Genomic DNA, 16002 nt, shown 5'->3' with positions numbered 1-16002 from the left:
AACTCCGATTCAAAAAAAAAAAAAAAAAAAGATAATGTGTATTTCCTTAAAGAGCAATACAAGGGATCTACTAGCAAAACATAATCAGCTAGAAACAACTTCTACCCTGTTCCGCTACAGCATATATGTGTATGCTTATATAGAAAGATGCATGCAGTTCTGAAACGTGGGTAACAATATGGGAAAGGAAAACAAAATCCCAAAGCCAATGCAGCGGTTTGAAAATAAACCCTTGTTTATGGAAATGTGTGCAGATTCATTTAATTCACATATCCCCACTCCATATTTCAAGCATACACGGCTTTATGAAAAAAGCAAAAAACTGGAAAACTGGTAGTGAACCAAACAAAACCACAGTCCTCGGACCCAGCACAGGAAACCCAAGATTTAATTTCACTGGAACAAAACGTTGCCAGCAAAAAAAAAAAATAAAATAAATGTTAGCAGTCAATTTTTTGCTGTCCTGCAATTATTAAATAGGAAACACTTGTGCTCCACAATTACAGGCTTGGAGCTCACTATATACATACAGCTTGCTTTATTTCAGTAAGTTTGATGTGTAGAACTACAGGCTTGATTTCAAAGAGCAACTTCTTATAATACAGTAAAATTACCTTAACTTGGCTTTCTTTTTACCATCATTTAAATTATGTCACAAATTACCTTTAATTAAGGGTGAATTAAGGACTGGATTGAACTCCAGGAAAGCCAGCCTCGGTCCACAAGGGCTTTTGGTGCTCGAACTAGCTACTTCTTTCCTGGGGTTTTTACTGTACATAGAATTTTTTGCATGCCATATCCCTGGTGTCCATACGAACTTTTGAATCTCAACAGTTATAATATTACACAGCTAAACATGAAGGGCTTTTTTCTTACTAAGACTTTTTCAGACCAATACTTTATAACTTATTTTAAACTTGTTTAAAGCTATTCTATTAAATGGCAACTAGGATTAATTAATTTAGGATCAAATCCCAGTGTGTTTATTCAAGTGAAGCTGCTACTGAGCATTAACAAAAGTTTTCTCTAGTATGAGCCATGGCATTTGGCCTGGGTTACTATTTTGAAGCATATTGCAGAGTAAGATAAGTAGATCTGAAAATGACACCGCCAGGAATGTCAGCAGCCAGACTCAGTTTCTCTGTTTCTTAATTACATCATACGACTAAAATAGGAGATACCGCTTCACAAATATTTTAAAGGGTAAATAATACACCACAAGGTTTCTTGCAAAGCAACTTTGCCTCACACTGCTCAGCAAAACTGGGATTTCTGTAACTGAAACACTGAGCTGTGCTAACTCCACACTTCAAAACTGTACTTCTGAGCTAATGAGTTTCAGGATAGAGACCTTTACCAACATTTTCCCTTCAGGAAGTATTTTTCACCTATTTTTTTACTCCCTTCTTGTTTCACATGGTTTCAGTATGAAAGGTCTTTTGCACACAGGTGTGCAGATTCCAAAAAGTGCATTGGTGTAAACATACAAGTGGAGGATTGCAGATGCAAACCCCCAGACTACAGCACAGCTTCTTCTTTCATAGAAAAAAAAAAACAAACAAACAACAAAAAACCCAACCCCAATCACCACCACTAAGAGAAAGCAAGCAAACAAGCAAACAACAAGCAAGCACAACCCCTCTAATCACAGCTGCTCCTGTCATCACTTACAGGTAACAACTGCACCACAGTGACAAAGTGCATCTTCCCAGACACCTGTGCACCAGTTTCAGGTGGGAGCTATTTCAGATCATCAGAAACTTATCCCACCTTGTGCTGGTATTTCTGAGACCCATGGAGCTGCAGCATTCACCTGCTTTGTCACTGACAGCAAAGCACCCATAAGAAAACCAAAAGTTTACTGCATATCTTCCTAAGTCAAAAATAAGTATAATTAATTGTACTCCTGCAGCAGGGACTGTTGTTGAAGTGGTGCCATTTTTAGGATTAATTGTGCTATCTGCTACCCAAACAAAAAATAAATACCCGCTGTTTCTATGGATGCAGTGAAATACCAAAACAAGGAAGTTGGAGAAAAGGGAAGTAGGTTTTAGGAAAAGGTACAGGTGAGCAATGCAGGTCCTTGCGGAAATAAACCCATCCATCAAAAGAAGCTAAGCAGAATGTGTCCAGTGAGAAAGAAATCAGCTCTTCGCATCTAATCATTCAACTCTGTTCATCTATATGAAAATAAGACTCGTGAAATATTGCTAACATCAACAAGACACTCAAATGCTGCCCATTCATTCCAACTGAATCAGTGCATGATTTTTTCACAAATTTTTAAAAAGACATTAAAAAAATCAGTGTAGAAAAACTTTGTTCTCTGTGGACCTGTCTCCTCCCCTCGACTTTCTAAAATGCTCCTCCCTCTCCTGCTTAACAGATTTTAGCAAATTTTCACACAGCATGTATTAAATGTTATATTGTAAAATGGAAATTTTTGTCTCTGATCACATGAAAGACAATTGGAGGAAGAAATTGTCAATCTCTGTGCCATCACATGTCAGCAAGTCCACAAATATTTTAATTTCAGAGACTGCAAAGAAAGGCCCAAAGTATGCATTCCTAAAATACTATTCATAACACTAAACAAAAAAGAAACAGCTACAGGATAATGCTCCATATTTACGTATCAAGCTTTAAACAAGACTACACTTAATTCAAATGTTCACTGCAGATCTATCTTAAGGGATGTATCCATGACAAAGGCTAACCATCTTTATTTTAAATTTGCTCAGTTTGATCCCCAAATGTGTCGAAATAGCCCCACTGTCCTTTCTTTTATGTTCTCAAAGTTACTAAAATTAACTGACAAGGGCTGCTGCTAAAAGATCTGTAGCATCTGTCACAATTGTAACACAACCTCAATAAATGGTACGTAAGTTCATACTGAGGCAGTTGAACTATTTCACCTACTTTTGTTTATTTGGGAACATCTTTTTAGCAGCATAAGAATCAGGCTAGCAAACATCTTACACTCACCACTAGAAACAGGACAATATATTAATCTGTAGCTTTTTCATTAATGCTTTTAGGAACGTAAATTATATTTGCAGTTCAGAAGGAGACAAGATATTGTTGCACATCATTTCTATATCCCACACAGCAACTCTAATGAAAGTGTCTGTGTATATTTCACTATCATAGTAGAGCATCCAAATGACAATGGCTCAGAAAATATCCTGCCTTTTATTACAAGACTTGCCTGGTCGACAAACAGACATTTCACTACCCTCAAATTAAAAGTCCATTTTTTGTTTTGTATATGCCTTGCTATATTTAATAGATGCACCCTAAACATTTGAGCAAATAAAATACATGAACACAGATGAAGGTATTTATACTACTCTAGACAACTAATAGCCCCCTGAATTTTAGACATTACAATTCCTTCCTGGATGAAATGGACTAAAACAATTATTATATGCTTTTTGAACATTCAAACTGCTAATGGAAATTATGCTTTCCATGGAAACAGATTACTAAGAGGGTGCTTAAAAATGGATGTGATATTCAGTAATGGTCATTACTGTAATCTAGAAATTCAATTTTAGGATTTTTTAATTATTATTATTTTCCCATATCGGTAGTGAAGTTTAGTAAAACATTTTGTGCTATATCTTTTAGTATGGGGTAAAAAACATTTTAAAAGAAAATTGCATGTATTCTTTTGTTTAAAAAAATCTTGCAGCTCTTACTGGAGCTGGAATACTGAAATCTGAACACTGCTACAGATTTCCTTACAGATTATGAAATCAAAACTTGAATCTTAGAAAATGGGCTCTCACCCTCTCTCCCTTAAAGCTGCATTCCCTATAAACAAGATCTTTTTCCCTTGATTTCCACCTATAGGAAAACGTAAAATAAGGAAATACTCTGTTTCTATTAAGGTTTGTCTAAAGTCACAAGTAGAAATAATTAAAAGGAACTCCTTCAGGAGAGCAGACCCAAAATGTCACTGTGTACCATACAGTGCTGCTCCAGCTCAGACATCTATCACCATCTATCACTCAAGCACGCGCCTCAACAACTCTGCTCCCTTTTCTGATTAGAGATCAGAGTTGCTTGAGTTGGCTTACAGGGTGTCATCCGTTTGAATGACAGATGTCTGTGTTGGAGTGCCACTCTTGCTGCTTTTGTTTTGATTGTTAAAGGTTATGCTTATCCGGCACAATTTAGACTATTTAAAAATAAATAAAAATTCAAAAGGTAATTTCTCTTTGCACAGGCTTTAGAAGAAATATTTCATTTCCAATTTAAATTTCAAAAACATTAGCTCCGTGTGCAGTACCCTTGGTAGCCTTTGTTTACTCAGTGCAGAGTGTTTTCTATGGGCTTGTTTCAGCTCTCTTCAGCCAGCTTTATCTTTACCATATAAAATGATAACTTTTCAGTCTAATCCAGCCCTAGAAAAAGCTGGTAGCATATGATCCACATCAGTACCTAACGCAATAAATGTTAACGAAGCGCTCCAAGAAAGTGATCCCCCCTCTATTTTTTTTTACATTAGAGACCATGGATCAAAAGAAAACATAAAATGTCTGCAACTTGCATAAAATAAGTTCATTGTTGACAAAAGTTTTCAGGACTGATGCTGTCATTCTGGTAACCAGTTGCAATGGGAGCAAGAGGGTTGTGCGCCTGCACGCTCCAAGCTACTCCTGCGTACTTACAAGAAAATTGAGCGAGGGAAAAAAAAAAAAAAAAAAAGAAAGAAAAGAACGGGGGGAGATTGCTCTTCCGGACAACATGGTAGCAGTGAAATGAAATACCTAGACAGACTTACCGAAGAGCTTGCTGGGAGTGTCCTCGCTGTCATTTGATTCCACAGGCGCAAGCAGGGGCTCATTCAGCTCGTTGTCTGAAGTAGCTGCCTTGTCCTCACCTCTCAACTCTGCATTCATTTCACTCCGCAGTGACAGCAAGGGCTTACTGACTTGTCCAGCTATCATTGGATCCTAGGATGGGGGGGAAAAAAAAAAAGAGTGAGGGGAAAAAAAAAAAGTGGCTGCTTTGGTGTGCGTATAGTCTCTCTTCCACTCCCTCTCTCACACACACACATACACTCTCTCTCTCTCTCTCTCTCTTATCTCTGGCTGCTCCTGCTGTTATTGCTGGCTGCAGTCAAGTGAAGAGCTATTACAGATCCAATGAGTTTTCCATTACTCCCCACCCTATTAAAGCTCAACTAGCATGTGAGAGATTCAGGATGCTTTGGAGAAAAACTTCTATGAAAGCAACACAACCAACACAGCTTTAATTGTGGGATGTGCTTTTTTTGTGTGTATGTTTCGACACCTCACCCTGTCCTTAACGTAGTAAGAAAAGAAATTCCTGTATGCTCCAACTCCACGGAAGAGGAGCACCCTGTGAGCGCTCCATAGTGATTTAAAGAGGCATCCTCAGCTATACAACATTAACAAAATCAGATACACAGTTTCTAGCATTCCAGCCTTTCTATGAAAATACACAGCAGCAAATAGCCGTTTCATTATATACATTCAACAGAGATACAGATTTCTTTTAACTATTCCTGTCTTTGGGATACTATGTTCCAAAAGTCCATAAAGATACACAAACACACATTTTTCTTTTGAAAATAAAAAACACAGAAACCATTTTTAAAAAAGATAAAATTAGGGAAGATACTTACACATACAGTTTGCAATTATTCTTGTGTTTGTGACATTATATCCCCCGTAAAACATTACACATATATATACATTTAAATTGTTTCTTGATGATTTGGATCTGTTTTATCTTCTGCTCATTGAGGACATTTGAGGGTCAGGCATTACTTCCAAGCTCACTCTATTATTCCGTTTGCAAACTAATAGGCATAATATCATGACAGCACGTAAACCAGAGTTAAAAAAAAAAAAAAAAACTAAATAAAAGGAAAGGAACAAGTGACCTTGTTGCGCTCTCTGGCAGCTATTTATTGCAAAGTTCATGCCTAAATGGTTCTTATGCAGAGAACAGGTGACCAGCGAGCAAGTAGGTTGGTTAGCATGTTGCCTCTGTCCCGTCCTCACATTGGTCGATGTTTGCCTATGGGTTTTTTAATGTATTCATGTCTGAAAAGTGAATTTGATATGACACATGATAATCTATGAAAATGTTAATCAATACAAATAGTTTAAGCTGTCATCAAATGCACTTCTTTAGTCAATACTCATATCGCTGAAAACAATGTCACTGTCACCAGGGCTTAATTTGCACAGCACTTAAATATTGGACTCTGTGCATCAATGCACTCCTCTTCAAATACTGTAGGTAAACACATTTTCTCCCTATTTAAGGCTGAAGCACTCAGCACGCATTTAGCTGAGCCGAATCCTCCCTTTTGAATACCTCGATAGGTCCACTGGAGGGCAAAATTAATACTTAATTGAATCTCACAGTCATCAAAATAATCAATACTTTTTTATTATTTATTCTTTACAGTCTGTTGACTGTTTCAAACCTCTGAGGGAATGGTGGAAAGGATTCATGGCTTTGAAACACTGTCATTTAACAAGGTAATTTTCAGTGGGGCATTAGGGGTTGTGAAACATATAATAAAACAAAAATGGTGGCTTATAATAGGAAGAAAGAAAAGAATTATATTTCTGCCATCTAACAAAACAGGATAAATAAAAAAGCAAGTGCGAGAGGGAGAAAGGAGGGGGGAGAGGGAGAGAAAGACTGGCTTTTGAAGGGTTTTATCATATCAAGAGCAGAGCTGAGCTTTCATAATGCTGACATTTCTCATCCTGACAATCCTAAACAAGTGGAAAGGATGAGATCGCAGATATCATCTTTCATCACATTCCCCAGCTTAAGAACCAACATGACAGCTTCTCTCCCCTTTACACTGTTAATTACTAAATAAAATACTGCTCTCTGTCAGCATTAGATTATTGCAGATAGCAACCACAAACATTACTCCATTGTTTTGTTTTGCCTTTTTTTTTTTTTTTAAACCAGTGATACCTACCTTGAACTCTTCAGAAAATAAATTAGGCTCGTGTCTACATATTGTAAATATATGAAACATAATCAATTTAATCAATGTGGTCAATCCATGTTATTGTCAGGCTAAATTGCTGGTGATTTATTAACATTTCATTTACTGTATTTATTGGCCAGCAACAATCTGAACATTTCTTAGATGTTTCTGGGGAGGAAACAGAAGTTAACAGATTTCTTTTGCAGATGCTGTAAAAAACTCTGACTTGTTTTGCCTCATATTCATTGCATTATGGACAGTCATTTACTGAGGTGAAAATTTTGTTTGTTTGCTTTCATATACTAAATAATGTTTTTTAGCAGATTTTGCAGCTAAAGGTCATTGTGAACACAAACAGCATTGTTTCAAAGTCTGGGCTGCTGCCCTCAGTTTCAGCTGTTCAAAACTAACATTAGGAGTGGTTCCATAACAAATGTGAATCGGGACAAAATTTGACCCTTTTCATCAAAGTATTTTGGGGAGGGAACTAATCCTGTCCACAGAGCTACACTGCTAATCTGAGGACTAACAGCAATTTAATGGAGGATGCTGAATCAGTAGGATTCTAGATTAAAGTCTCAGCTGCCAAATTTTGAAGTTGAATATATGAAAAATGGGAGGAAGAATAATGTAGGAAATGTGACAGCACTGGGAGAAACCTCAGCCCTTAGATGTCAGTGAATTCCCAGCAACTTCAACAGGGCCAGGATTTTACCTGTTATGTACATCAATAATTCGGCCTCATCTGGAGTACTTTGTTCATTTCTTGTTAGCCCATCTAAGAAAGATACATCAGAAAGAGATGTGCGGTAAGAATGATAAAGAGATCGAAAGGATCGGGAATGTTTACAGAAAAAAGTGAATAAGAACGAGCATGATCAAAGTATACAAAATAATAAATGGCAGGGAGAAAACGTAGATCAGGAACTACTCACCCCACCTCATTTGAGGAGAAAAGGGGCCTCCACTGAAATGGAAAAGTCACAAATCTAATAAAAGATACTTTTCCAAATAGCATGCGGTGAAAACCTGTGGAACTCATCGCTGCAAGATACCACTGAGACCTGCCCTGAAGCAAGCAGCGACATAGTGGCTTGTCCAGCTGGGCAGGCTCCTAGCAGTGAATTTAGAACAGCTTTGCAAACACAGAGCCAAGGACTATAAAAACTGAAATAACAAACTGCTGCCCCCTCCCTCAGACAGTACAGAACCTGTAGTTAACCCCCAGGGTAGCTCTCTCTGTCAGGTGGTGAATGAATGACAACTTTCTCTATAAGCAGACGGATTAGGTACTGTCTAAAATTCTAGTCTACATGAAGACTAAATAAATCACTTAAATGATGGGTTGAGGGAAGGTTTGTTTCCTTCAAAAACACACTTTTTAAAAATGGGCATTTTTTAACTTCAGGTTGTCTCCAGGCCTTCAATTGCATTCCATACTTAAGAACGTGCCTCTTCTACAGTGGATTGTGTGTGATTAAAAAATAGTATTTTCACAAAAAGCATAATAAATTCTAATTCCAATACACAGCAAGTGGCCTAGTCTGCAAAATCCCTTGGGGACTGGAGGGGTTGCTCCTATGTTTCCCAACAGCCTCCCTGAAAAAACGCTGGAGGAGTTGCTATGCCAGCTGTAGGCCCAGCAACCATCATTTTATCCTCTGCCCACCTACAAAGCCCAGCCCAGAGAGGACCCATGGCATTTGAGAGGATGTACTGAGGCAAGGAGCTGTGTGTGCATCTTTGTCAGACAGTCCCGTCAGGGTCTGTTCTCCTCCCTGCCCTGGACATCTGTGGGCTTGACACTCAGCATTTGCTTTTTCAAAGGTGTTAAAGGTGTGGTTACACTTTGCAGTGTAACACAGGATCCTCCATTGACCAACAACCACACAGAAGTTTAATCTTTTCATATAGAAAATTGAAAAGTCTGAGAATGCATAAAAACCAGCAAGATGAACTTTTTACAAAGGGTTTATATACTTTAAGAGGCAAGGGTACATAAAAGGGATATCATGCTTCAGGATTTCAGATTGCTTAACCAGAAGAGCAAAGTTCTAGTTATGTGAGAACTAAGGAATTACAATCCTCTTACTCAAATTTACCTGTATATACCACCAGCATAGTGACAAATTTTACATGCATCTCTTGTGGATACGCATATGTGTCATCTATTTCTTGTCCAGCTAGCCCTAGTATTTCCAGACTTGCCTGTTTTCTATGAGATTTTGTTGAGTTTTGTGCAGCGAGTGGTCCTCCCTGCTGTGTATCTCCCTTAAGGGTGACTTATACCTCCTGTAATTCAGCTGCAATACCTGCTACTCCTCTGTTCAGCTCTACCACTCCCCAATGACTTAAGCTGTTGGGTTTAATTTAACAGTAAAAATCATGTGGATTTGCAAATGCAAATTACAGTTCCAGTTACACACCCTCTTTTAAAAGCCAAAACCTTTACCTTCTTATCTGCGGCACTGTAGGAAGTACAGGGGAACATTTATCACTGTTAAAAGCTTTGTCTCTGCACTTGGGAGGGTAAAGGTGCAAATTTCTAAGCAAAACTATTTGGTAATCAAGGGCAGCTTTTAAAGGAAACTATATGGGTTTTGTGCAAAACATGCTCTAGGCAGAAGTCTAAAAATGGGAGAAGAAATTACTTTTAGCCTTAATGTAGGACTTGGGTGATGATAGGGCTTTATGAAGGCTTCATACACTGGTTTAGCCACTGGTCTAAATTTTGTGCTTACTGCACCATAAACATTGTTGGTCTGAATTTAATTTAATTAGGAGAAAAAGATCCTTTGTTTTGCTTTTTATTTTGTCCTTAGTTTGAAATTACTTTGCACAGTTTCTCACAATTTCTCTGACTTAGAAGGAATTGAAATTAATTTTCTGATTTTTTTCAAAATATGATATAAATCCTGTGTCCCTCCCCTTCTGATCTTGCTCAGACTTCTGTTTGGGACATACACAGTGCATACGTTTGAGCAAACACTCCAATTATACTACCAATAAACATAAAATTCACATTGTTCATACATTATTCCAATGGCTACACTAAAAAAGTACTCAAAATGTAGCTTTTAAAAATTTTTAATCAAGACCGAACGCCATCATAACCTTGGATGAAGTTATTTTAAGGCATAACTTAGCTTATAGTTTTTGAGCGAGGAATACATTAGGAAGATTACAGGATTGGATTTATTCTGTGCCAAGTACCAGTGAAATTTAGGATTATGTTCCTCTTAGGAACTAGTGTTTCTTTATTCGTCTTATTGCTCCTAGAAATAGTCAGGTTTTTTTCAGAAGTAATTATTTCTCGTGGACAACCTTTGATTCTTTCTTTAAACACTGTTTTATCTGCTGTCACTAATGTGCTGATATTTCCATCCCAATCTATCCGTAGTCTGGTTTAGGCAAACTACTTTGAATCAGCCTTTTGTCCTCTGCTGGCCTCTGACCATTGCTACCTGCAGGCTGTCATTTCCTTGGAAAAAGTTAGAGAAAAATGTCATTTTCTTCACAGCCACCTGTACCACCATCCTTAGATGGATGTTTCTACAAGCAAAACAAGACTGCTGATACATGATCATTGATCTCCCTTCACTACTTTGATCTTGTACTTCTAATTAGTGCATTACATATTTGCTTACATTACTTATATTACCTATATTTAACTGAAATCTTCAGTATTACCTCTCCTTCCTCTTACAGCAAAAAGCTGATATATCCCCAGCACTTCTCTCTCAATATGAATATTATCACCCAAAACAGTCTCTACTTTTCTTCAGCTAGAATGGTATTTATTCTCCTCATGAAAATTCCTGTAGCAAGAAAAGATAGTTTTTTTCTCAATACTAGCATGACTTCGGACATTGTATTTTCCCAGTGATACTCATCTTCGTATCTAGTGTCCAGGTTGCAGTTCAAAAGGAGCATTTCCTAGTTAAAAATAGCATATCTAACTAACCAGTGCCTAATTATACTTGTGTTATTAATAATACTAAACTTTAATTAACAACTTAATTTGGAAAGTTAGAGAGACTATCACTGCCCATGGTGTTTTCTTTCCTTTAAATATTCTTCTCGGGTTAGGCAGTAATGTTAGAGTGGTCTCCTTCATTTATTTACTTAATTTTAAGTCCTCCAGAAATTGAAATTATTGGTGCTGGTTTGTATAGCATAGCTTCTGACAGAAAAAGGGGTTTTCGGTTTTTCAGAAACTCATGGAGGTTTTAATTGTAACTTTAGGAATCAAAGTTGAATGAAACTTATTTTTTAAAATGAAGTTTTTGTGGCAATGTCCCCCTTCTTGAGACTGAGATACTACAACATGTTTTGAAGTCATACAACCTCCCCCCACCCCCCCCAACATATTCCCCCCCTCACTGAACTATTTTCACCAGTGAAAATGTTTCACATATTTCTTACACCTATTGAGAGGAAGCTGAAAGGTTCACAAGAGAAGTCCTAGTCAATTTACTTGTCATGTGGCTCTGCAACATGCCAACTAGAGGCTGCAGGATGGGAATACGCACACAGCAGCTGCACAGTACTACATAGCTAGGTCACTATTTATTTTATAATCAGCTTGGTTTTATTGCTCTAAATGCACCCCAGCGGTCATGCTGCATGCTTCAAAGAGGAAAGAAAGGCAAAGGATGTTGGTTTCACCATAGAAAAAGTGAGGAACAACCGTATCATTGTAGGAGACTGCTGCATCTCTGGTCCAGAAAAGCCACTTCTGGAACTGGCTAGGAAAGACTGCCATGTATGAGTCCAGACTGTGTTTTTCCTGACTCACATGCCAGAGTACATGCAGCATAGAAACTTTACTCTAAATGTTGCTTTCAACTCTTGGAGATTACATTAATGCTTCTGATCCAATTATTAATTTGATCTAAGAAACATTCTGCTCTTCTTGTTGGAAACCATTTCATCTTTAGAGTTTTCAACCACATACAGGGTGAAGCTATATTAAACTTTCCTCTATTAAGATAACAAGAGTTGTAATTTTGGCCTTGGCCCGATTATAATGATTCCTCATTTAAATGACATTCTGGCTTACTGGAAAGGAGCTTGTTTATCCATGGACACATAGCAGAATTTTGTATGCATACAGAGGTTGAGAGCCAGAGAAGCTACTATTCTGGGAAGCTACCATGCTCCTCAAAATGCGTGACAGATAATAGCACACAGCCACCAGGAGAAATAACAAGTCTTGAGAATGGTGAGAGAAAGCAGCCGCCTTCTAGTTAAAAGATTCTTGCAGCCACACAAAAGCTGACCCCATTTTTGAGAAACCAGATCAGGCCCTACAGATCATAAACAGACAAAGGGGGAACAGGCAGGAACATTTCTGACTAGGGTCAACATGGTGGAATACACCTTCAAGAGACTTTCCCACTCATTTCATAAAATCATTTAGGTTGGAAAAGACCTTTAAGATCATCAAATCAAGAGATTTCCTACTCTTCTGCCATCTGATCTCCTGAAAAAGATGACGTAGGAGAGCAATTAAATCTGAAATTAGAAGATGGTTCCTATCAGGAGTAAGACTTCGACGTATTTTCTTCATAGGTGTAGTGGATGATTTCCACTGCTCTGTCAGTTTTATTCTGCAAGGAGCCATATCAAACCTAAGAAACCATCCAGAAAATTATAAGCCTGTAAGAATAACTAGGACTTTCTAACACTTGTATATTGTGGGGCAACTTACCAGAAGACTTGAAAAGCTTTCCATTATGAAGAGGAATACGTTGTCTTCCATTAAAAAAAAAAAAAAAAAAATTAAACATTTCTATAAAGGTATTCATCACTCTTAAGGGAAAAAATACCATTCTAGTCTAATGTAATAAACACATATTGTACCTGTCTAAAGGACCTTTGTTATCAAAACAAAAACTTCTCATTCGCACTGCAAATGATTTCACATTGGGTTGTTTCAGCCTCCACACTGACCACCTGAAGGAGACCTGATCCTTTTTAGCAAATCAATGCACTATCTTCACATTAGTGCTTTTTCACAAGCCTACCAGTTCCATAACTTGTCTTTTTTTTGTTTGCTCGATTTCTGTTCTGAAGGGGTCTTAAGCACAAGGCTTCTCTTTCCAGATGATGTTGCTACACGTCAAAAGATCCTTTTAGAACCTACACCATCCCCTTATCAGCATAATCCTTCTGCTCTCCGTGAGGAAGAACAGGCCATAAATGGCCCCTTTGGAACTAAGAAATGCAATAAAATACTCCATGGGATACTCTGAGTTAGTCTGTCCTAGGTGAAAGATTGCTCATCAGTATTTCAACCACAAGCATTCAAGTCATATTAATTAGGCCTAATCAGATTCAAATATGGTGTTACATACAGCTTCTCTATATTTTCATTTGTCAGGCTTTGTCTACCATGCACACACCAGAAATGACTTTGAGGGAAGAAATATCAAAGCCAGAATTCAGTTAAAATTGCTTTCTTTTAGAAATCAGCATATCCAGAACCACACCAAAAACCAACTTATGATAACTTTTGAACATTGATCACGTATGAGAGAGAAACTTGACTAGACGGCATAGAAGTGACTCACAGCAATTGAAAGAGACTCTCTTAGTTAAACAGAAACTTGATTTTACATAACATGTCAGGATTTGCAAGTTGTAAAACAAAGAAACCATTAACTTGAATTTTTGAAAAACAGAGCACAGGTCAAACAGTAACCTAGCTCAGCAGTTAATTCAATTACCTGCATTTGGTCTAGAAAAACCCAGATCAAGATCTATCTGTAGCCAGACATGGACTTGGCCATATCAGGAAAGTCACTTCCTGTTTTGGAATGGGTCTTCCCTGGCTCTCACCAGAAATTCCATCAAAGACACAGAAAAAGTAACACCTTCAAAAGAAAATGTGTTGGAACTGGGACATATAAATTTTAGTGCAATGAAGCAACCTTTCCTAATGAAAACTTTTTTTGCTGAAGATTTTTAAAGTAGTTCTAATCTAATTCCAGTTTTATCCAGCTCTTGGTTTGAATGCCACTTGTAAAAACAGTTACAATCTATAATACAATACACAGTCACAACCTGAACCAGTTTGGAAATTGGGTAGATATATTTTTGTGAACCTTCCAAAATCCTTTATAAATAAAGGTATAATACTTAAACAAAAAACACACCAGGCAAGTCAGGATTTCAGCAGAATATCACAATCAAAAATTGCTGGAAAATCTTCATTTCAATATCAAATTGTTCTTTGTCAGCTTGAAGCAAGTGAGAAGGTCTCCCTTGAATTCTTCCTCCTAAACAAGACTGAAGGCTTCCAAAATCTGTATCCAAACTTAGGACAGTTCAGCCTCGATTTTACATATTATATGATTAACAAAGTGGTCAGCTCTTATGGGTGCTCTTCATGGTGCTTGCCTTAATACAGCATACTTGAATTCTAGTGACAAGCATGGGACATTACTTCTCTCACAGCATTTCTACTGATACCCTATCTTCTAGGGGTGGACCTTTAGATTTCCTTTTATCTGCTCTATACATAGAATAAAATAGCAATAATGCCCATCTATCAAAGAAACCGAAAACTCCACTTGAACTGAGCCTCACAGAGTAAAATGTTCTTTTCTTTTTCCAGATATTAGAAGATGCACCCTCATGAAGTGTGGAGCTCCCAGGTTAAGAGTAAGAATCCCAGATAGATTTCATGTAGTTCTCCTATGTTGAGCTCATCTGACAGCAAAACCTGCTGTTATAACTGCTAAACATACTTAATAATGCCACAAATACCGCAGATCAATAATGTTATGCTTTTTATATTTTCCAAGCCTTTCCCATTGATAAATGAGTGCAATTTTTTTTTAATCATTACAAAGGATCTTCAGGATTACTTTTCTTCATACCAGGTCTTCATCAACACCTGGGTATCACATCTTTCTTTTCACATTGTAGATCACAACATATTCATTTCTAATTAAGTGTATTCCAAATTCAGCATGCTTTTAACTGCCACAAAGCTTCACGCTTCTAATGAAGTTTGCATAAGGACTTGGTTTTCTTTAAGAACTCGAAGCCCAAAGGGTGGTTTGCCTTTCTGTCAATGGCCTTAATCTGCTGGAAGCTGCAGGTATTACTTACAAACTCCCAATGATTCATTCATTATGCTGTGGTAGGATATGTCACCCACTGCACACAGTAACAGCACTGTCTTGGACATAGGAGGATCACTTCAATTCAGAGGAGTGTAACTGAAGCTTTTCTGATTAATGCCTTAAATAGGAAAACAGCATAACACTTACTGATCATTTTAGCAGCAATTACAGTAACTGGATTATCAATAAACAACGGACGAAGCATTTCTCAGATCTACTAGTATTTTCCCACATGGACACTTCTATTCTTTATTAGATGCTGTTTGGTTTAGGTTTGTGTTTTGGCTTGGGGTTTTTGGTTTGGTTTTTGTTGGTTTTTAACAGAAAAAGTTGCCATGCAAAGATTTGCCATTGGCTCCCTATTGTTTCTTAAGAAAACTCCTTCTAAACAAACAATATTTTAAGGCCAAAAACTTGATCAGAGAGTAAAATAAAACATGCAACTACAGCAACACTTTGTTGGTTGTGCCTGTTATCTGCAAACTGGTCAAGATCACTGGGCTGCTCAGTTTTACCGTTAAAGGGTAACTATCACTGCGCTCCTTAGAGCACACAGTCACAAGTGTGGCTGATTCCCTTCCACTTCAACAGTGGAAAAATCTGCCCAAAGATCTTACTTTTGTTTATCATATACATATATAATGTATGTGCATATACATATATGGGTCTAGATACTACGTGTATAAAAAAGTTTTTAGCAGTCCTGATTTCTCTTCCCAATGAAGCCATTTGGATTGCTGCCATCTGCTTGCACAGGGACAAACACATACTCAATTCTCTGAATGAAAAAATCCCTGAGATCTGTATAAGGGCCCTGATCTTCTTGTCACTGAAATCAATAACAGAACTTCAGTAGGTAACCCTAAATGTAGT

General features: G+C 37.5%; 1 protein-coding gene across 2 annotated transcripts in view; it reads right to left on the bottom strand.

Annotated features, from left to right (window-relative positions):
* Positions 1–16002, bottom strand: part of POU6F2 (POU class 6 homeobox 2) — a 318794-nt gene that overhangs the window by 255007 nt on the left and 47785 nt on the right. Inside the window, exon 2 of one of the 2 annotated variants that reach the window (XM_074886724.1) lies at positions 4790–4961. In XM_074886724.1, the coding sequence (XP_074742825.1) occupies positions 4790–4961 (172 nt within the window). Of the gene's footprint in view, positions 1–4789; positions 5139–16002 lie in introns of those variants that run through there. The other variant, XM_074886634.1, reaches the window with a different exon arrangement.

This window comes from Strix uralensis, chromosome 1 (genome assembly GCF_047716275.1).
Source record: "Strix uralensis isolate ZFMK-TIS-50842 chromosome 1, bStrUra1, whole genome shotgun sequence".
Taxonomy (NCBI): Eukaryota; Metazoa; Chordata; class Aves; order Strigiformes; family Strigidae; genus Strix; species Strix uralensis.
Note: the sequence above shows the minus strand (reverse complement) of the source record. Positions and strands in the feature narration are given on the sequence as shown.